This window comes from Eleutherodactylus coqui, chromosome 6, assembly GCF_035609145.1.
Source record: "Eleutherodactylus coqui strain aEleCoq1 chromosome 6, aEleCoq1.hap1, whole genome shotgun sequence".
NCBI classification, from domain to species: domain Eukaryota; kingdom Metazoa; phylum Chordata; class Amphibia; order Anura; family Eleutherodactylidae; genus Eleutherodactylus; species Eleutherodactylus coqui.
In genome coordinates, this window is record NC_089842.1 from 34,143,380 (window position 1) to 34,167,862 (window position 24,483).

At 41.3% G+C, this 24,483-nt stretch overlaps 1 protein-coding gene across 1 annotated transcript in view; it reads right to left on the minus strand.

The window, feature by feature from the left end:
- Positions 1-24,483, minus strand: part of LOC136632014 (phospholipase A2 inhibitor and Ly6/PLAUR domain-containing protein-like) — a 34,940-nt gene that overhangs the window by 9,683 nt on the left and 774 nt on the right. The window contains exons 2-3 of the mRNA XM_066606550.1: positions 22,242-22,349; positions 4,409-4,555 (exon numbers count right to left, since the gene is read on the minus strand). Of these exons, the coding sequence (XP_066462647.1) occupies positions 4,409-4,555; positions 22,242-22,349 (255 nt within the window). The remainder of the gene's footprint in view (positions 1-4,408; positions 4,556-22,241; positions 22,350-24,483) is intronic.

The following is a 24,483-nucleotide window of genomic DNA, read 5'->3' on the forward strand; positions in this document are numbered from 1 at the left end:
CATCACAATCAAGACACTTCTTGGTGCCCTTCTCTGTACAGTAAAAAGAAATCATCTTCCATGCAATACACAAACACAAGAGGTCACACAAGGCATTCTTGTTACTTCCAACTTGGAATGAACAGGCCTGTTTTTTTTTTTTCCTTTTGCATGCTAACACTGATCTGTCAGTGTAATTTGTGATGCTTGTTGCTGCAGGTGATGCCTGTTAGCCTTCCATTATCCTCCTTTATATAAAAACACATGAGCCGCCTCTGGTCACCTTTGAAGAAGCCCCTGTACTGGAGTCATATGTGTGGGGTATCAGCCCAATCCTCCCCTTTGCTCTGGTAAATTCTTTACTCAGTTTGGCTGACCATGCTTTGTGCATTTTATATGTGGCTTGTTTCTTCAGTGCTGGTTGTACATCTTTATACCTAGACTGATCATGCTTTGTGTACAACATATGACACTGTGCACAAAAAGCACAAGTCCACGTCCGGTTGTCTCCGAGAGCCGCACAGCGCTGTTTGTGCTGACATAAGCAGAAAGGGTTGGGGAGCCAGAATGCTGGAGGGACATGCAGGATGACTGGACAGAGTGACTTGGGGCTTTAAGCGGCTCGCCTCCGTGACTCACGGTGAGCTGATTTGCATATGGCTTGGAGCACAATAAAAGTGCAGTCTTTACAAAAATAAGGAAAGTGCTTGCTGTAATACGCCTGTGACATTTAGGCCGCTTCCCCACGGCCAACAAAATTGTGTGATTTTCTTGCGATGCAACAGTGCTACAAATCGTATAAATGTGGAGCCCATCCTTTCCAATGGGTTCTACCACATGAACAATGTTTTGTAGGATGTCACATTGCGAGAATACAAAATTGTGGCATGCTCTATACTGCTGGGATTTGCGATATTTTGTAGCCCATGTTTCCCTATGGACCTTTCCTTTGTCTTGCATTGCATGAAAATGCGGTTTTCGTGCAATGAGATGCAACTTTGACAGTAGAAAATCTTACTGTCAAAGCCCTAAAGTAAGGCCTATGTGCATAAAAAAAAATATTAAAAAATACATCACCTATCAGGCACTATCATCTCCGGCGCACTTTTCTGTAGACAGCCGGCAGCCCTTCCTGGATTGGAGGTTTAAAATCCCCGCCTCCACGAAGTGCATCAATATGGTTGTCACCCCTTGTGGAAGCGTCCTCAGGCCTCAGTCAGATGAGTGTTTTTTGCTGCGCATTTACTTGTGTAAAACGCACACACAAGACATGTGGCAAAAAATTGCGTCACTGAAATAATTCAGCCATTTATTGAATTCATTGAATGGCTAAATGCTGCCTCTGATTGGCTGAGCACAGGGTCTAATCACAGGCAGTGCTCAGCTGTCATTCAATGCTGAGCACTGCCTCTGATTGGTCACAACGCACAGCCAATCAGAGGCAGCCCTTTAAGCAGGCTGTGAGAGGGGAATTCATCCTCGCGGGGAGTCCCCTTGTCACTGAACACTGTGACAGTGCTGTCACAGTGTTCAGTGATGAGGAGAATCCCCGCGGGGGATGAAGAAATCTGTGGCCACAGCTGTCACAGCTGTGGCAGGAGATCGCGGTCTTCTCTGTATGTTGTCAATGGGGACGCCGCTACTGCCGCAGGCCCCATTGACCACATCCAAAGAATCCTGATGCTGCAGTTACGTGCATCTTGCAATTCGCTGTCCTATTTTTGACCTGTGGAAATTTTTTGCGCAGGTAAAAATTGGACATTTGACCACTGCCATTGAAAAGCATTGGTTCTAATAAATGCAAATCGCAAACGCAAAAAACATGTGCAGCTAAAAACGCCTGTCTGACTGAGCCCTCGTGTGTAATATGCCAGGGGAGCGCTATGGGGCCAGTTTAATATAATGTTGTTGTCAGAATCCCTTTAACAGTCTTTGTAAATGATACATACCTAAGGTATGAGTTACTGTATTTGCATTTTCATATTAGTAATATTTTGCACTTGTGTGTTTATAATAATGTTTATGGGGGTCACTGTTTATTATAGGTGTCTGCTTTTACCTTTTTTAAACTATGGCCTCATGCCCACAGCTGGGTCGGATTCAGACTGCGGAATATCGCAGCGGAATCAGACCCAATGCCCCCAAGAGACCCTATACTCACCTGTCCAGATCCGCCGCAAGTGTCTTGGCTGATGAGCTGGCGTGCATTCGCAGTGCAGCACATGAAGCATCAGCACTGGGCTATGACACATAATCCCGTGATACTTCCACAGTGCTCACTGCAGATGTATCGCGGAACGGATGACTTCCATTGACTGCAATGAAAGCCGTCCATGCGATTTTCTGCACAAAATAGAACATGCTGCGATTCTCCCCCTCAAGCGGAAAATTGCAGTTGATTTCTGCTTGTGGGCAGGGGAGAATCTTTTAACATAGCATGTCTATGAATGGACATTGCTGCGGAATTCGTGGTGGGCATCTGGCCATGAATTCCGCAGCTATAATCCATTCGTGGGCATTGGGCCTATTTTAGGATTTTTAAATGTTTGTAATTGGTTTCTGGTTGTTTAAATGTGCTGATAAAAAAATGTATTTTTCTTTTTTTTTCTTCCTCTAAGGCCTCATGTCCACGGGCAAAATATGATTTAAGATCCGCAGCGGATCTCCCGCATGCGGATCCGCATCCCATAGGGATGCATTGACCACCCGCGGGTAGATAAATACCCGCGGATGGTCAATAAAAGGGATTTTAAAAAAAATGGAGCATGAAAAAATCTGGACCATGCTCCATTTTCGTGCGGGTCTCCCGCGGGCTTCTATTGAAGCCTATGGAAGCCGTCCAGATCCGCGGGAGACCTAAAATAGGAATTTAAAAGTATTTACCCATCCGGAGCGGACCGGGAAAGTCTTCTCTTCCTCACGGCCGGATCTTTCTTGCTTCGGCTCGGCGGATGTGCCCGGCGCATGCGCGCGGCACGTCGACGACGTGCCGGCGACGTGCCACCGGCGTGACGAATTCATCCGCCGGCCGAAAAAGCAGATCCGGTCGTGAGGAACAGCAGACCTTCCCCGCCCGCTACGGATAGGTAAATTCTTATTTTCAGCGCTCATGTCCGCGGGTCAGGAGGGACCCGCTACGGATTCTACATGTAGAATCCGTAGTGGGCCTGATTTTCCCCGTGGACATGAGGCCTTAGGGCTCCTGCCCACTTGCGTTTTTTTTCACGCCATATCACTGCTTTTTTTTCAAGCAATTGTCAATGGGACTTTCTAATGTTAAAAACACACCGACTTGCACAGCTAATGATAGAGTGACATGCAGCTGAAAAGCACAGGGCTGTAGCGGGGCCCCCCAGAAGGGCCCACAAGGCGAAGCCCTGCATGACAGGATTGTCAGTGAGCAGAGGAAGGCAAAAAGGGGTTAATTTAGATGTAATAGTGATGAAATTAGTTAGTTGGAGTGGGTAGAAGTGTAGTTCAAATGGGATTGGTGGAGAGCTGATGGAGTGAGGGGATAGAAAGGGTTAAAAGCGGGTGGAGCATTTAGGCACCATCTTTAAAAAGACAGAGAAGAGAGTCTCACCCACCCTTCCTATAGAGAGGCTTCAGAAAAATGGTGTCCTTGAAGGCAGAGTTGGAATTATAAGGTTTAGAGTAGGTTTGAAAATTGTATATCATGTCGTGGCAGGCTGTGGCGGATGGGGGGCGTCCTTCAAAGTGGGTTTTATATTGGGTGGAGGGAGTTATGGTGGGTACGGCCTCACCTGTAAGAATTCCTACCCTGTTGGTTCATTGTGGTTGGGTCTGGTGCATTGGGGAAAGCCAGAGAAGGGATCCTGGGTGGACTTGATCAATTTTTGATTTTCTAGCCTCCCAATGGGGGGCCTACTGGTGTCTCCGGGGCGGGGGGTATGGTTGAGGTCAGGGTTCATTTTTTATGTACAAAGCACCAGACCACCTTAAGTTTTGGTTGTGTCACCAAGGGCCTCCTCTCTGTTATTTAAAAGTTGTAATTTGTTATGTTATTCAATAAAATGGCTGCTGTGGCCAAAATATCCCAAAAGAGGACATGGTCTGGTCTATTTATTGGGGGTACTGGAGGAGGGTAGTATGCCTGTGGTGAGTCTGGCGTACCCTGGTCATGCATCAAAATGAAGCATGATTGATGGAGTGGAGCAAACAAATGGGTTTTGCATAGGATCTGTGGGGGATTATGAAAGGGGAAGACAACATTTTTGGCTGTTGTAAGGAGCTCAATATTGTACAGACCCGAGTAATATTGTGCCGCATTACCGAATTATACATTATTCCTTAATTATTCAGAATGGTAATTCTGCTGTGCTGGTAAACTAGGAGCTGTAAAGTCTATGAAAGATTTACCAAACCACGTTTCTATTTAGAAAAAAAAAAGCAGTGATGGATGACTTACGTTTGAGAAGACCGGGAGTACAGTTGTCAGAGCTGCAGCATGAAACGCCAACCCCAGATCGTCCTTGCTTTATGCTTATGGTGCCGCTGTTGCCGCATTCAGATAAAGGTAGGCATCCTCTGTGCAGCGATTGAGACCCCATTCCCGCTGCAAATAGAAAGATCAAAGATTTCCTCATGTAAATTTCACCCTTCTATTGCTGGGGGCATCTGTGCATTTTGCACCTCCAGTATTCAGGACGAGTTTCACATTTCTGACATTTACAGATAAAACCTAAATTGTAAAATAAAAAAAATCATACTGACCGACTGTACCCATATATTTTCTGAGAGTAGACACCTGGCTCATTGTCAAAATGCCACTCAGCACTTTCCATATAGTACACAGACACCTTCATTCAAAATTGTGTTAAATTGTTAATTTGTCATAACAGATGCATAAAAAATGGTATTAGCCAAATATTTGGTGGGTCATATTCACACTGTTTGGTCTTTTTGCAAGATAAGACCTTCCCGTCCACTTTGTTTACCTGGTCTGCCAGGGTAGACCGTCTCTTTTATATGTTTTGTTTGTCTTTATTATTATTAAAAGTTATGTTTTAAAGGAGTATAGCCAGTGAATCTAGCAGCTAAAATGCAACCCAAGCAAAAAGTTACAAGTACAATAACTCCTAAAATAGAAGGTCAAAATTTGTGTTCATATATATAAACGACACCAGCTAAATGTAAAACAGAACTTACCCTCACTTTTAGTAGTTGCCTATCCTTGGTACTAACAGTTTCCTCCAGGACTTGGAGCGCAATAGAACCCGGCAGGCCGTTCCAGCGATTATCATTCCTGTGCTTTTACACAAGAACGAGCATCAGTGACTGGAATTCATGAATGGGTGTGAGTGAGGGCTGGCCTCTGATTGGTCAGGCTGTGACCATTTAGAGGCATCGTATTCAGCAGGCGGGGATTTTAAATCCACGGCTGCTGAATACTACTCACAGCTGTTCAGAACAGTTCAGGAGAACTGCAGCCTGCTGCGCTGAACTCCGTCTGCCGGCACCAGGTGAGTATATATATATTTTTTATTTTTACACATTTCTGGATGAATTGCAGGAAAGGGCTTATATATTTAACCCCTTTCCGACAATTCATCCCGCGATCGCCGGCAGCCCATTGCATTCAGTGGAGTCGGCTGTATTGACGGCTCCATTGAATTCAATGGGCTAACATCGTTCTTCTCTGCCACAGCTGTTACAGCTGTGGCAGAGGAGAACTTGCTGTGTCGTTCCCATCATTTTCTTGAATTGCCAAGATTTTCACACATGAAAACCTTAGCGAGCATCGGCGAAATACAAAAATGTTCCGGTCGCCCATTGACTTCAATGGGGTTCCTTATTCGAAACGAACACCCGAACATCGCGGGAAGTTCGTTTCGAATAACGTGAACCCGAACATTTTGGTGTTCGCTCATCTTTAGACAACATCCTCAAAAATGCCAGTACGAAGGACAAATGGGAAAAGTTCAAAATGATCCTAATCACCTCATGTGAGCAGTTCATTCTCTTTAAAAATAAAAGAATCTCAACTAAAAGGAAACCGATGTGGCTCGACAAGACGGTAAGAGGGGCAATAAACGAAAAAAAGAAAGCGTTCAAACTACTAAAGCAAGAAGGCAGCGAAGAAGCGCTAAAATCGTACAGGGAAAAAAAAACACAATATATCTAAAGATACAATCAAAATTGCTAAGGAGGAGGCGGAAAGAGTGATCGCCAAAGAGAGCAAAAACAACCCCAAACTATTTTTCAACTATATTAACAGTAAAAGGATTTGCAGGGAGAGCACTGGCCCTTTAACAAATAATGCAGGAGGAATCATTGAAGATGATGGAGGGAAGGCAACTCTATTAAATAGTTTCTTTCAAGCGTATTCACAAACGAAAAGGAAATGCCACACGAGATACAGGGGAATAAAATAAACCCCTCGCAAAATATGTCATACCTAACGCAGGAGGAAGTGCGGAACAGGTTAAAGAAGATTAAAATCGATAAATCGCCAGGCCCAGATGGAATACACCCAAGAATACTAAGGGAACTAAGTGATGAAATAGCTAGGCCGCTATACCTAATATTTCTAGACACTATCAAGACCGGTGTTGTACCATCAGATTGGCACATTGCCAACGTGGTTCCAATTTATAAAAAGGGGACCAAAAGTGAGCCAGGTAACTACAGACCGGTAAGTCTCACCTCAGTAACGGGAAAAATTTTCGAGGGGATTCTGAGAGACGCCATCGATGAGCACCTCAAGGAGAACAAGGGAATAACTCCTCACCAGCATGGATTCATGAAGGGTCGCTCATGTCAGACAAATCTGATCAGTTTCTACGATGAAGTAAGCTCTAAGCTGGACCTGGGAGAGTCTATTGATCTCGTATATCTGGACTTCTCTAAAGCGTTTGACACCGTGCCACATAATAGGCTAATATACAAAATGAGACAGCTCGGATTGGGTGAAAACGTGTGTAATTGGGTTAAAAATTGGCTCAATGATAGAAAGCAGAGAGTGGTAATAAATGGTTCATACTCTGATTGGGCCACAGTCACTAGTGGTGTGCCACAGGGTTCAGTATTGGGCCCCATTCTGTTCAATATATTTATCAACGACCTGATAGAGGGGCTGCACAGTAAAATATCAATATTTGCAGATGACACAAAATTACACAATATAATTAATGCAATGGAGGACAATGTGCGGCTACAAACTGACCTAGATAAGCTGGGGGCTTGGGCAGAAAAATGGCAAATGAAGTTCAATGTTGATAAATGTAAGGTTATGCACATGGGCAGCAAGAATGGATGTTACCAATATTCACTTAATGGGGTACTGCTAGGGAAAAGCGAAATAGAAAAAGACCTGGGGGTACTAGTGGATTGTAGACTAAACTGGAGTAAGCAATGCCAGTCAGCTGCTGCAAAGGCAAATAAAGTTTTGGGATGCATTAAAAGAGATATAGGGGCAAAGGGCGAGAACATTATCCTTCCATTATATAAGGCACTTGTCAAGCCTCACATGGAATACTGCGTACGGTTCTGGTCACCGGTGCTCAGGAAAGATGTTACGGTATTGGAGGGGGTTCAAAGAAGGGCAACTAAACTAATACATGGAATGACGGGACTGGAATACCCAGAGAGGCTATCAAAATTGGGATTATTTACTCTAGAAAAAAAGAAGGTTAAGAGGCGACCAAATAACCATGTATAAGTACATGAGGGGACATTACAAGGATCTCTCCCAGGATCTGTTTACACCCAGGACTGCAACGGTAACAAGAGGACATCCGCTACGTTTAGAGGAAAGCAGGTTTCATCACCAACATAGAAGGGGTTCTTTACTGTTAGAGCAGTTAGACTGTGGAACTCTTTGCCTGAGGACGTAGTGATGGCAAAATCCTTAGAGGAGTTTAAAAGGGGACTTGATGTCTTTCTGGAGAGGAAGGATATTATAGGCTATAAATCTAAGATTATTTGTTAATCCGGGTATACAGGCAGGTAGGAACTATTAGGGGTTGATCCAGGGAACAGTCTGATTGCCATTAGGGAGTCGGGAAGGAATTTTTTTCCCCAAAAGGGCTATTTGGCTTCTGCTCTTGGGGTTTTTTTGCCTTCCTCTGGATCAACAAAACAGGAGGCTGGACGGGCTGGACTAGATGGACATTGTCTTCATTCAGCCTTACAAACAATGTTACTATGAATGTATGTATGTGTGTGTGTGTGTGGATATCTATATATGTGTGTGTATATATATATATATATATATATATATATATATATATATAATGTAACAGGATAAGAGGAATGGTCTGGAGTGGAAGGTATGTGTCACAGAGGTTATTAGCCTCTGTGAGGTAGTCCCGTCCTCTTCCACTCCAGGCCAGATCTTACCACCTGTCCAGCCTGCTATTTAAGGAGACAGGTGGAAGGTAACAGGAGGTGTGTCTGGGAGTTACAGCCTACAATTGCTTTGTGTGACTTCCACTGTGAAGAGAGAGAGAGATGCTGTGGATGAGGCGCTACCTAATTGCAGCAGGACCCCTGGAGGGGATACGCCTGCCCTTGGACTGGAGCCACAGAGAGTGTGGGCATAAGGACCAGCGGCGCTCTGGACATCCACAGGTCTGTGCACCTCTGAGGACTTGTATGGTTTTCCTCAACTGAGGAGTTTACCGACGTTACCTCCGGACTGGGGAGGGTTAATCCTGAACAGAGACTTTTACATTGTTGCTATCATTTACTGTTTATCTGGAGACCCAGTTACCTTATGTTGCCTGTTAAAGACTGTAAATAAACCTAAAGAAAAGACAAGTGACGGTTTGGAGTGCTCTTCAACCCCCGCGGTGCTACTATATATATATATATATATATAATGTGTGTGTGATGTTTGATTTATTACCTTTTCCACAGAATAATCATGGAATGTATTAGATACCACGTGACCGTGTTCTTAGCTATATACAGAGACACATGCTGAGATGAGATAAGAGCTTTAAGAAGTTTCTACTGCGCAACTTGGAATTTTGTCAAGAGAATCAGAATGTATTCAATGAATGCCATGTAATGTCTAAGAAGTAACCAATCAAAGGTTAGATTGATAACTGTCCAATGAACTATGATATTTCTTGGAATTTAAAAACTATACTAAGAATAATGAGATGTAACCAATGGACACGAAGATGTGGTAAATTGACCTATGAAATGTTGGATTGAAAACTAACCAATAAACTTGCATAGTTAATTGTCCGATGATGTTGTGTCACCCCAATGTAAGGGGGCTATAGATAAAGATGCCTGATAACCATCAGGTAGGAATTTTTGATGTATCCATAACTGTGTGGGCTCTGTCATTTAATTCCTCTGTCATATGACGTATTGAAGTCTTGGTGTTAGCAGCCCTACTGCATGGGCCACCTGGACTTCAATTAAAGGGTACACGCTGCTGTCCCTCAGCAGGCTATCGCCGTAGCATGGGTCATATGACGTCATTCACAAGGTACACTCAGCCTTCCTTAAACGGCCATACATTTTTGTCGTAGCATTTTTGGTGGAGAATGAAGCGGGCCTCACAACAGCACCCCTAGTCACAGACACTCTAGAGGCAGGGACCATGACACAGGAAGACTGAGGTAAGTAACCCACTGTGTTACTGCCTGTCTCCTGAGCTCTGCTCACTGTTCTGTGGTTTGATGTGTGACGTGATGCAATTTGAAGTGTACCAGTGAATTGTGATCTGCTTTCTATATGCTTAATTTGTCTTATAATGCGTATGATTCTGTGAGTACTTGATGAGCCTCTAATGGGGGAGGCTGCGAGAAGTGAGAGCGGTGAAAGCTGTTCAGTTTTTTGGGGTCAGGAGCTCTGCTTTTTCTCGTTGGGACCCATATGAGGCGCAACAGGCCAGAGCGTGTTTTATGTGAAAGACTGTCTTGTATTAGTGATACCCAATGAGTTTGACGCATATAAAAACTATATACACATCAATATCGGTAGGGAATCCACCGCTGAGGAAGACGGTAATCCTTTTGATAGTGGTAACACTATCTTCCTCATAGTCTGCATCTTCAAAGTAGCTATATGTACAAAATAAGCCCAGACCTAAGTCACGCAAGTTGGTTCTGGGTGTATGCAGCCCTTTTGCACGGGTCACCCAGGATCGTGGGAGGACGGAGCGAGTGGAGTAGATTGTACAGGCTCAGAACATACCGAAGTTGATAATGCATAAACCGGTGGATTCATGAGTTTGTGTGACTTTTCTTGTATTGTCTGTCGTTTGCTCTTGCTGGGAGAAGATCAATTGGCTTTGTGGGCACATCTGCTTGCATGCTTGGATTGCATGATATTGATCTTGACTGGCTGGTTGCTGTTATAATAATTCTGTAGACAGTGTTTGTGTGCTTCCTATGCCTTAGAAAGAATGTATGAATATGATATGTTTAATGTGTCAATGATGATTGTATATGTGATGACAAGATTGCGTGTGTAAAGAGACTCCCTTTGACTGAGGGAATAAGACCTTTTAAGCATTAAACAGACTGATGACACAGAAGGGAACAGCCTGCAGATATATACATACATGTCACATGCACGCTACATAACGACCCAGATGACACAGACGACTAACTTGACCTTTACATGTCCCAACTTAAGATACAATGCAGTTAGATCAGTTATTTTTCAGAGAAGTAAATCTACAGTTATTTGACTAACTTACTGTTGATGAGTGCATTATGGACAGACGTGACAAGTAAATTTAACCACCATCCGTATGTAGAAGATTACACTAATTTTGGTAGACTGCCAATTGACTTCTTAAAGACAGAATATATATAGATAAGAGTTTATTGCTGTCAGCGCAAATTAGGGAGAATTTATATTTCAGAAGTATACTGAATGGGCTTTTATATTTTTTTCGTAAACAAGACATATTTGATAGATTGCTTCTAAAGTGCCTGTATGTCTTCAGGAGCTGACAATTCCCCAGAATTATGAATGTCTATGTGTAAACCAATTTCACCATGTCAGAGAGGTGAAGTGGAAATGACTCAATTTACTGATATGATTGTACTGCCCTTATGTCACTAATGTATGAATAGCAGTAGCAGTTGAGTCGTCCCCATTTCCCGTAAGTATAAATGTATGTTAGCCGGCTAAAATGTTATTGTTTCTCTGAGTGATAAGGTTTTTTTTGTCCTGAGATAGGTGGGATTCAGATTATTCACCACCGTGTCCTGGGTATGCGCAACCTGGGTATGAAGATGGAGTGAGCCCTTATAATAAAACCGTGAGTACTACGAATAAGATTTGTATCATCACCCATTTCGGGCACTTTGGGGTGGTATCAGCCCCAGAGGGTACAAGACGGAGGTGGATTTTTTCACCTAGTGACCAGTCGTGATGGCACTGGGGCGGTATCAGCCCCAGAAGGCTGTACACAGACAAAGGGGGGGGGGGGCATTCACCTATGTGATGACATTTGTACATGATTTTGCAGGATACACCTGAGGATTATTAATAACCAGGTGGATCATGGAAGGCTCACTGGGAAATGAGGGGGAAGGGGTAGTATGTGTTCAAACGCCCACTAGGCAGATAGTCCAAGAGACAGAAAGCACCCCTGCCAGATGCACTGACTGCACTAGATTGACTTATAAGAGTCTTGATAACGTAGACAATAGAGACACATCAGGAACAGATGACAGAACATCTGAGCTTTTGATAGAATTTCTCTTTACATTTAATAACTGCATATCTATATAATATTTGTATATTGTTTATATATTTTGTGATTCTGTCTCTCTCACAACCAGTAGGTGGCCGCTGCTGGGTAGTGAAGGTTTTGGTAAAAACAAAATGTCAGCATTACAATATAGGCACTTAGTTTCAGCTGACTAGACGGAACGCTGCTTGTATCCACCCTTGGTAAATAAGTATTTCACCTGTGCTAGAAAATATTATACAAATTTGTGTAAAAATAATTATAATATACAAAGTAAATGTACAGCTCAGGCTGTGTATGATATATTGGAACTATATGTAATAGTTTTGCTTATTTGAAGTGCTATACAGTCCTCACCGGTATATTACAGTCAGACTCTTGGGTTTGTGTGGCACTCCTAATGGGCGGAGACATGAATAAATAAATATATAAGATTGAAAGTTCTTTTTTTTTAATGTCCGGCACATACCCAGTATATGTATCAAGGCAGTAATGTGGTATTTATTTTGAGACATGCGTACAGTTACTTGTACCCCCAAATATTGGCTTGGGGTGTGGTGTAATTCTAAATCTGGCAGAAGCAATGTGGCTGGATTAGGGTTATACCACACTTCAGTCTTCCACTGGATTTAGAAGGGGGAAGGAAGATTGAGAATATTTGGTATTTTGAGATTATTTGAGCAGTTAGAGTAATAGGATGCACTCCTGTCACCTGACCACATTACCCTCATATCACAAGAAACTGAGGGGTTTGAATATGTAAAAACATGAACTGATGGCTAACCCAGATTTCAAGTTTTGTTTTGTAGATGCCTGAGGATACGTGGAAAATGGCAGGTACAGAGGTATGCAGTAGTCACACAGAATGAGGTAACAAAATCAGAACCATTTCCAACTTATCTGTCAACACAGGAGGCGGGAGTGAAGGCCCTGACAGAAGCATGTAGAGCGGCAGAGGGTAAGACAGCAGACATATACATAAACTAGCTGATATACCCGGCTTCGCCCGAGTTAATTTGGTACTGGTGTTTATCTGGTGTTCACACGGAAAATTTTATGAAGTCGTGGTTACTTTAGAGATACCGAGGAAAAAAACATGTTCACCATTTTGCATGGTTCTTTGCGTTACCCAGGAAACACCACGTGGAGGTAACCATGCAATGTTTCCTTTATATAAAATGACATCAGGAAGTGAGAGAATTAGATTACGTACGTAAAATTTGGACGCTAATTCTTTTGCGCTTAGAATTGAATAATCGCGTTGGGACCCACTAGCTTTTCCTATTTATGACATAATCAATGTTCGTGCCAAATTTCGAGTTTCTATGACAACGGGAAGTGAGAGAATTAGATTATGTACATAAAATTTGGATGCTAATTCTTTTGCGCTTAGAATTGAATAATCGAGTTGGGACCCATTTACTTTTCCTATTTATGACATAATCAATGCTCGTGCCAAATTTAAAGTTTCTATGACACCGGGAAGTGAGAGAATTAGATTAGGTACGTAAAATTTGGACGCTAGTTCTTTTGCACTAGAATTGGATAATCGAGTTAGGGCCCATTAAATTTTCCTATTTATGACATAATCAATGCTCGTGCCAAATTTCATGTTTCTACAACATGGGGAAGTGAGACAATTAGATTCTGTATGTAAAATTTGGACGCTAATTCTTTTTCGCTTAGAATTGAAAAATCGAGTTGGGACCCATTAGCTTTTCCTATTTGAGACATAATCAATGCTCGTGCCAAATGTCATACTTGTATAACATTGGAAAGTGAGAGAATTAGATTATGTTTGTAAAATTTGGATGCTAGTTCTTTTGCGCTTAGAATTGAATAATCGAGCTGGGACCTCTTTACTCCTCCTATTTTGGACATAATCTATGATTTTGCCAAATTTCATGTTTCTACGACATCGGGAAGTGAGAGATTTAGATTACGTACGTAAAATTTGGTTGCTAATTATTTTTTGCTCAGAATTGAATAATCGAGTTTGGACCAATTAGCTTTTCCTATTTATGACATAATCAATGCTTGTGACAAATTTCAAGTTTCTATGACATCAGGAAGTGAGAGAATTAGATTACGTACATAAAATTTGGACGCTAATTCTTTTGCGCTAGAATTGAATAATCAAGTAGCGACTTCTTTACTTTTCCTATTTTGGACATAATCTATGCTTGTTCCAAATTTCATGTTTCTACGACATCGGGAAGTTGGAGAATTAGTGGCAAGTCAGTGATTCAGTGAGTTAGTCAGTGAGTGAGTCAGTGAGGGCTTTCGTCTTATATATATATATGTGTGTGTATATATATATATATATATATATATATATATATATATATATATATATATATATATATATATATATATATGTATGTATAGGTGTGTATATATATATATATATGTGTATATGTATGTATATACTAGCTGATATACCCGGCTTTGCCCGAGTTAATTTGGTACTGGTGTTTATGTGGTGTTCACATGGAAAATCTTATGAAGTCGTGGTTACTTTAGAGATACTGAGGAAAAAGATATGTTCACCATTTTGCATAGTTCTCTGCGTTACCCAGAAAACACCACGTGGAGGTAACCATGCAATGCTTCTTTTTTATAAAATGACATCAGGAAGTGAGAGAATTAGATTACGTACATAAAATTTGGACACTAATTCTTTTGCGCTTAGAATTGAATAATTGAGTTGGGACCCATTAACTTTTCATATTTATGACACAATCAATGCTTGTGCCAAATTTCATGTTTCTATGACATTGGGAACAAGCTTCACAAATAGAAAAAGCTCTTTCCGCGCTCCTGCTGGAGCTCCTCTTTGGATAAAATGAACTGTCGTGGCAGACAGTATTTATATAAATTAATCATAAATTTATTTCCAAAATAAAAAATTGCATGCAAGTGGAAATCTTGCAGCGATAGTTATACAACGCGTTTCAGCGTTCTACAGACGCCTTTCTCAAGTATACAAAGAGATTCAAATGCAACATTTAAATAGCGTGTCTTACCTTTTTGGAGGTGGGAGTTCCAGGTGCTTGGCGCGCACCTCCGTACCGTGTCGCTCTAAAAATATTTTTAGAATGACGTTTAAGGTATTTATCCCCTTCTTTTTGGTAAGGTAACATGGTTGTATTTTTTTATCTGGCATCGGGCCCATTTTTCCTTTTTTGATTAATTTAATTATCTACATCATCCATAATGTATTTTTTAATTAATAACAATATTACTTATATTATTCAATATTATCTATTATCGATGTACACATTTTGTTTGAATAATATAATTCCACCATATAGTATTCTATTTTTGTATCAATATCCTTAATTAATTGATTTACATTGATTTTTAGTATAATCAATTTGATATCATTGTTCCATTCTCTCTGGAGGTCGGAGTCTCCTTCTTTTTGACATCAGATCGGGAGTTGCGCTCCTAGCGTGCCTTCCCTTCTGGAATTACGGAGTTCACGTTTAGTATCAGCGCACATTTACGCTGGAACACCCTCTCCGTTACACAGCTATGACACCTAGATACCGCGCCAGAGCGACACGGTACGGAGGTGCGCGCCAAGCACCTGGAACTCCCACCTCCAAAAAGGTAAGACACGCTATTTAAATGTTGCATTTGAATCTCTTTGTATACTTGAGAAAGGCGTCTGTAGAACGCTGAAACGCGTTGTATAACTATCGCTGCAAGATTTCCACTTGCATGCAATTTTTTATTTTGGAAATAAATTTATGATTAATTTATATAAATACTGTCTGCCACGACAGTTTATTTTATCCAAAGAGGAGCTCCAGCAGGAGCGCGGAAAGAGCTTTTTCTATTTGTGAAGCTTGTTTGTTTTAACCCATTCAGGGGAGTTTTTTCTCTCCTTGGGATTGCTTTCTTTCCAGCGGCTCTCCTTCCCCACCGAAGGATATCTGAAGTCTCTTCGTAGATTATTACAGGCATACTCGGATCACAGGTGCTGGCGGGTTGCTTCCCTAGGATCTTACGGTCTATGGGAACCCCGCCGGGCACCAGGTGAGTTATTCTTATTTATTACTGCATGGTGGCGCGGATCGTTACTTTGAATTATGACATTGGGAAGTGAGAGATTTAGATTATGTACGTAAAATTTGGACGCTAATTCTTTTGCGCATAGAATTGAATAATCGAGTTGGGACCCATTAGCTTTTCCTATTTATGACATAATCAATGCTCGTGGCAAATTTCCCATTTCTATGACACCGGAATGTGAGAAAATTAGATTCCGTACGTAAAATTTCGACGCCAATTCTTTTGCGCTAGAATTGAATAATCGAGTTGGGACCCATTAGCTTTTCCTATGTATGACATAATTAATGCTCGTGCCAAATTTCCCGTTTCTATGACACCGGAAAGTGAAAAAATTACATTCCATACGTAAAATTTGGACGCTAATTCTTTTGCGCATAGAATTGAATAATGAAGTTGGGACCCATTAGCTTTTCCTATTTATGACATAATCAATGCCCGTGCCAAATTTTAAGTTTCTAAGGCATTGGGAAGTGACAGATTTAGATTATGTACGTAAAATTTCGACGACAATTCTTTTGCGCTAGAATTTAATAATCGAGTTGGGACCCAATTACTTTTCCTATTTTGGAGATGATCTATGCTCGTGCCAAAATTCATGTTTCTACGATATCGGGAAGTTGGAGAACCTTTGGCGAGTTAGTCAGTGAGTCAGTGAGGGCTTTCAGCTTTATATATATAGATGTATGTGTATATATATATATATATATATATATATATATATATATATATATATGTATGTGTATATATATATATATATATATATATATATATATATGTATGTATATATATATATATATATATATATATATGTATATATATGTATGTGTATATATATATATATATATATATGTGTATATATATGTATGTGTATATATATATATATATATATATATCTATATATATATATATATATATATATATATATATATATATATATATATATATATTGCGGCCTAATATGCAGGCTCTTATGTTGCTTACATAGTAGGGATAATAAAGGAGGACTGTATAGAAGCAAAAGGAAATGCACGTGTGGGCGCTGCTGCCAAGGCAGCTGCGGTAAGACCTAGGGGAGAGAGTTAGGTCAACATCCAAACCTGTAACTCCGGCCCCTCCATTCAGTATCATAACTGAGCCGTTGGACGAAGAGGCAAGCCAAACGGACACCGGCCTGTGAGAAGAGACCACGGATTATGTCTCTCTCATGCCCTCTACTTGATGATGGCCCACCAGTCAAAGACTGATATGTGAAACCCTGTGTCTCAACATTGGATTGTTCCTGAATTCAGCCCAGCCGCAACCAGATATACCCAGGTATACCTGTGCTTTACATAACATAGGGAGGGTAGTGAAGACAGCACAGAGGCACACACCTGGGCCGCTGTACCCCCTTCTAAAGGTTGCAAATTTGTATATTATACCATATCTGTGTTGACAGCTTATCTGTATACGTTAAGGCCTATCCAATCAGGTATTGTTTTTCCATTACAGAGGTAGCAGCCAAATTGTTGAACTAGGTAATTTTGTCGGAATGGTGTTCCAGAGACAATACAACTGCAACACCTTTCACACTCCCTGCCACCCTTCGGATCAGCTTCCAGTACAGGGTGGTACTTTCAGCAGCAGTTGCAGATACAGTTGTGGAGGATATGTATGTATATATGTACAGTATGTATTTGTCTCCTTATGTCTATGCAAGGTGAAATGTCTATTTCACTATCTGAGCCAAAAGAACGGAATGTGCTGGCACATCTCATACTGCTAACCATTATCAGAATATGCAGCTTGATAGAAACACACGCTCATAACCTCAAGGCACACTTTTTACCCGCACATAACCCTCAGGCGTCATTTGACGACACATTGCTCATTCCCGCCCCTGCCCCCTCCATCGAACTAAAAAAAGATGGTGCTAGCTCTTCATCTGAAAACACGTGATGTCGGACGTCCATGACGACACCAACTCACGCAGGACCGGATGCAAAAATACCATATTTGGACCCCCCAAACCCATGCTTTGATTTCCAACCACGTATCGCTTCCTGCTGCCCATAAAGGGCAATTAACCCCTAATGCTATAAAAGATGTTTTACGCCTACTAATAGACAGAGTCAGGAAGAGTTTCTACAGTGACAGTCTTGTCTCCGTGTGATCTCTTCCATTGTGCGCACAAACTCTGAACATAAATCTGGAAGGGTGCAAACATTCCTATTGATTACGCCGTGGACCCCAAAATAAATCCACGACACAGTATCATACCCTCCTCGGGTATGTCCAGGCCCTGTAGAAACATTTATATTTGATGCATAAACAAGTGTTTGCTTCCCTTCCAGATCCTGCCTCCGTGTATACAACATATTTTCTGAGCCAGGAGATTGGAAACATGTAAGGAAATCCCCGGCTCCACGCTACGAGGGTCCTTACCAAGTTCTTATGACAACAACCACTTCAGTGAAGCTTGAAGGGAAAACAAACTGGGTTCACACTGGTCACTGCCAGAGAGTGACCGTGGCAGGAGAGTAATCATGTGTCATTATATCATTGGTAAAATAAATGTAATGCTTATGCTCACAATAATAATGAGGAAGGGGTAATAGTATGACACCCTACTGGGAGCAATAGGTATTGCAGTGGATGTATTGAACTCCACTGATATAATCTCAGGGTGGAGCAGATGGGGCTTTGGCAGTAAAGATGCAAGCCCAGTGGATGCCATCCATGTTTATTTTCCTCAGAATTTAATGTTTCGATTATGATAAAATATGTTAAGAATATTAAAATGTTAGCTTAGCTACTCAGCTTAAATTGCTTAAATATTAGAATGTTGAATGCTATAGAATGTAGATGTTGAGAGATATATGTATATTCAGTCTAACTTAATAAGCATTTGTGTAAAATACAAAGCACAGTGAAAATCATTTGCACATGTCGAATAACACATTGGGACTGAGAAACAGACAATTAATGGCGAATAGTTGGAAGAGCGATTCAGATGAAGGGACTGTGTTGTGTTCTGAGGATCATTCTTGGATGACTGATTTAGGATAAAATATGTCAAACCACGATAAGAGTTTTCCTTACCTGCATGTTCCATTCACTGTCTTCAGTCCTGCGTAAGTACAATCCCAGTTCGTACGTCATATGATAAGTTTATAACTCTGAATGAATAAATGTTCCCACTGTTTGTGTAGTGTTCATTTGCAGTTTGTAAGGGGGGCAAAGTTATGAAATAAAATATTTGGTTCCACTTATTTCAAATACTATTGAATTAGTATGCTAAAATAAAATAGTTATGCACTTGACAAGCCTGGTAAGTACATTATAAACAGAATTTAAATTAGTAACAAGGTTTTACTTAAACTGTGTCACATTTAAAATATGGGTAGACTTTTAATGTCAGAGCGCTGCCCAGTTGACATAAGACCAGGATAGTAATTGAATATGTCCCAAGTGGTGTTAGGCCCCTAATAAATTTGTGCTGTTCTTATGGTTACAGATTATAATGACAATTCATCCTCCCATTTTCAACAAATGTTTTTTTTCACCAGAGGAGTTATGGGCCCCCTTACTGTCATGGTCCCTCATGTGGTCATGGAAATACTGCATAAAGCACAAACTAAACATCCTTCAGCTGCCAGATTCACTAAGTATGAGAAAGACCTACTAGTAACCTTACTTCACAATCAAAATAATTCTAAATACAGCTTCACTACTGTCATTGAATTTGGAAAGAGGAAGGTAGGGGTGGCAGGGGCAGATCATGAAATTGAATTTCAAGCGCATGATTGTCTAGAATTAATGGAAGTGAAACTAGTGGTCTTAAAAAGGTTCTTGAAACTCCCATTGGTATAGAAAGGATGTAACTGGGGGGCCTGCAGGGCCACAGGGAAGGCCGTCCCCAAACAGAGTTAATAGGGAGTAGTAGGAAGGGGTTAACAGAAATAGAGGAAAGGCAGCAGCAAAGGAGGAGGACAAAGAATAAGAAGAAGAGTGGTGCAGAGACTTGGAGTCACTCAAGAATCAAGAATAGAGGGGAAAAGCAGCAAGAAAGAGGTTTGGAAGTCCCATCCGCCTGGTAGTTAAAAAGAGGGGTTATGGGGGAGTATTTATGGGGGAAACAATTGGGCCAGTTGTAGCATTATCACAGCAGTGGCGGAAAGTAGAGGGGGGGTCCTTTGGAGTCACCATGGTCGACCAATGGTTACAGGGGTCTATCGCCTCTTAGCTCTGACAGGGTGGTGGCCTTGCAGAGATGGTGGATTGGGCTAGACCTGAAATGGTTATCAGGTCTTTGGGCCAGAAGGTAAGCGGCAGGAGGCAACTGGTGAGGTTGGGTCTCCCGAGTCCGTTGCTGTGGAGGGAAGGCATTAGTGGTGAGGCGAGGGGCAGACAAGGGTTTTTGTTCAATATATATGATAGCATTAAAGTAAACTGTTTGTATAATAAAATGGCGGTTGTGGCCAGATTATCGAAAAAAGAAGCAGTCTGCATATGTCTCCATTCGCCAGGAGGGGGGCATTGTGGGAACGACTCTGTTGTACCTGGGTCATGCAGATTTTGAGTTTTTCATAGATGGCTCAATAAACCATGAAAACGGCAAGAGAACAAGAGAAATAGGCTATGCAACAGTGAGGTAATTGTAGAAAACACTCCCTTTCTGGGATGCCTTTTTTGTAGGCAAAGCTGATGGCACTCGCTGAAGTGTGTAGACTGGCTGAAGGTAGGGCTGTTAATATCTGCACTGACTTAAGATACATTTTTGGAATTGCATTCAATTTCTCACCCTTGTGGTGCAGTAGAAATTTTGTTGGATCATCAGCTAACACAATCCAGAACACAAAATCAGGCTCTGTGTTGTACAATTCTTTAGCTCTTCCTAAACAAGTAGCTGTGATCAAGGTCCAGGCTTGCACCAAGGAAGTGACTCCGAAGGTCCTCGAAAATTGAAGTGCAAAATAGCAGCCCTACTCCCACTGGATACATCAGACATCCCTATGGTTGCAACGGAAACAAGTTTGGATGTCTCTTTGTTGTCCCCTTTGCAGGAACTAGCCCCTAGAGGTAAAAATGAGTAGTGGCACCTGATGAGAATGGAGTCTGAGGAAAAGTAAACACCTGTGCCTCTCCGAACATACTACTCTGTGATGTCACACCTGAGCCATGGACCAACTCACAAGGCAGGCTGATCACTGCTAAGTATCACTCACTTCTCGGGGACCTCTCACTCAGCGCTTCACATTCTATTCCCATTTCTTCTCCCAGCTCTGCTGCTCTAATCAGCGGTTACTAGGCACTGCCGAGAGTATTGCACCCCTGAAATCCATCTGATGAGGAAAGCACCACAAAATCCATGCTAGATGCAACAATACATCGAGTAGATCTAACACCACTGAAGGGTTCTCCAACAACTGCAGGAGAAGAATCCCATGAGATAGAGAAAGGGACTTCCCTCCATAACTTTCAGATCCAAGGAAGAACTGCATCTGCTGCAGGAGATGAGAGGATGATTCCAGGCTTACCCAGTTACTCCTTGTGGAGTGTTATGTGACTACCCACTAGCGTTTTTTTTTCTGCTGCGAATTTGCTGCTATTTTTTCTTCCAATTGTTAATGGGACTTTCTAATGTTAAAAACGCAAAGTTGCGTCGCGTTGCGGTTATAACATTAAGAAGTCCCATTGACAATTGGAAGAAAAAATAGCAGCAAATTCGCAGCAGAAAAAAAACGCTAGTGGGTAGTCACCCTTACACCTGGACATGTAACCTCTCATGCCATGAAGTTTGGTAGTGAAGCCCTGCAGTCCACCACCTTTAGAGATTTCAAAGAATCCTTGAAAGAGCAGAGGCAGCCAAACGGCAGCTACCTCCTCCAACCTGTCTTATATACAAGAAACAGAAACTGAGGTGGTGAAGGGTGTGCCCATCTTTAAAGAGGTCTGGGAGGTTCCCGTTTCCTGTCTGGATGGCAGTGGGTCTCTCACTGGTACTATCATGGGTTTAAGGGAAGTAAAATTTCCTTGCCTGCAAAAATCCTGGAGAAAGGACTCATAACGAACTAAAATAAAGGCTGAGTTCTTGCAGCGCTATTTGGCATCACTGTGCAAAGGAGAATTAGGGAAATGTATTATTGGTGTAAATATTATTGATTGAATTAAATACTTTAGAAAAAAACGCTTAGTGAGAAAAAAAAGTCTCCTTTTTTCTGTTTATGCCAATTTATCACTATGGGTAAGCTACAGAACAAAAAGGATATCTACTCCAACTTGGAAGAATTAGAAAGTGCTAAGCGTTCCACTAAAAATAAAAAAAACAAAAATAAATATAAAATTATATTCTATATTGTTATAGAAAAATACCTTTTTATTTATTTGAGTAGAATAAGAAACTTATATAAAACAAAAATATGAAATTTGGCATTCCATTTTGTGAAACTTTGCTACGGCCATCAAGAACCAAAATAGCCCTGGTCATTAAAGGGTTAGTTAAAGAACTCACCAGCAAGGCCTTGAAAGTATACAGTTCCACACATAGTTTCTGGAGGACAAAGTATGCTTGAGCAAGGTGAGGTTTCAGATTTACACTCCATACACGAGAGAGCGGAACCTAGAGAGATGTCACACAGCACACAGTCAGCACATTTATCACTTATTACATTCTTGTTTTCTGCTGCAAAGTCACTGAGATCAGCGGCATCGGAGACAGATGTCTAAAAGCTTATCTCCCAGAACAAAACAGGAGGAGAGGTAATAGTTGTCATACAGAGACTTATCCTGCTGTAATAGAAGTATTAATATGTCTTATTACCACCCCAATTCCTGCTATTTATTATTTATGTCATTATTAAGGATATGTGCACATGGATGATATTTCTGTCCATTTTAGATCCAAATATCAGACAGAAATAACACCCATTCATTTGATTGGTTGCATGCACACTGGCTTTTTTTTACTCGGATTAATAGTCTGCGTAAAAAAAATTGCAGCATGTCCATCTTATGCTTTAAATTAACCCTATAAACTATACCTGAAATAAAGACCCTGACAACAGTATGACATCTAATGGCTGCAACATTCATTTTTCAAACAGGGCTAGCAATTAACTCAAACTCCAATAATTTTGTATAACATGGAGTAGTCTTGGTCATATGAACCCAGACTAAACCAACAACCGAACATTAACGATACCCTTGATGCCCACTTGCCGAAGGCAGGCGGCAATCCCCCATCCAAAAAAAATGCCCACGACAGATGCACAGTCACTCCAAACCAAAGGACAGGTGGACGGGACAACCTACTTCGCTTTCTCCACTGAAGGTTCCCTCCAGCTGTCACCCCCTTATAATACCTCTTCCTCTTTTTTTTCCCACTTTCTCCTGATCAATCATATTCTTGTTTCCAGGATATCACTCAGCTGGCAGACTTTCTGCTTTCTCCTGCTGATTTTCCATTGCCCAATCCAAACCCTGTAACCAAGGTTCAGTAAAATTCACCAGCCTTTTCAGGCACTTTCTGCTAACACTGAAATGAACCTCATTGTCACCATTAATTCCTTACCCAACATCTAAATCATCTCACTGCTACAGTTTCCATGAGGCTCCAGGACCTTAGCGTCCTTTGGCCTTAGAATTTAAAGATGGCTGAAGGGAAACAGGAGAAGGGGAAGGCAAGGATATAGGCTCACACACCAAATGTGCAGACAACAACCACAAATATAACACTAACGGGTGATCACCTCGACCCCACCAGGTAGAAAAATACTTATGGAACGTACTGACACAACAAGCAGATGGGAATATAAATAAGTACGAGATATCAGTATTTTGGCCAAAGTATGTACGCTTACAAGCCCTCATCAAGTTTTTTCTTTGTCTTATGAGTCCCTACTCTAACAAGACAATTAAATCCCAAAAAAGGAACTCTGCCTACAAGCGGGGCAATTATCCTAATAAGAATGATCCCCACACTGGAACCTTGGGAATATCTATTTTGGCCTAAATGGTAATAAGCAGGAACACCAAAGAAGGACATAACGCACAACAGGCATCTTCTCACCTGCAACATAGCACATAAAACACACCAAAAGTCCACAAACCTATAGACAGAGCGATCACCACACAGGAAATAAAATAATGCATGCAGACAGACACTGAACAAGACATTCTTCACACCAGGTGTCTGCACACAGATGGACATAGGGATTAAGAAGTCCTCCCATCTAAGCACAGCTGGGGTCACACCAAACAGAACAGCATGCCAACATGCATACTGTCAGTGAAATGAATATGACTCTCTTTTGTATGCTGTTGCCATCTTGTATGATCCTTCATACATTGCCATTTTCCCTTTAAAAATAAGAAACTACAGATATTAAATAGTTGATCAAAAAAAGCCTTGAGTGAGCAGCCGAGGCCGGAGCTACCATAAGATAATAAAAAGACCTCCAGACTGGCCTCCATGTCGAGATGACATGTTCCTAGCTGTTCACATATGTTCCAAAGTATTATTTCTTAACAACTTATTCTTAAGCATTACTGTACTTTTGTGTTCTGAGAAGCTAATCATGTATGATTCTACTGCACCTGTGCTGCGTTTGGCATTTTAGACGTTAAAATATTTATTTTGCCTATTCATATTGTGTTGATGTGTTATCGACCAATGGTAATAAATGAATTATAATAAATTTGAATTTTTGTAATCGAAGCATGTGCCTCTATAAAAATTACTGCTTGTCAATCAA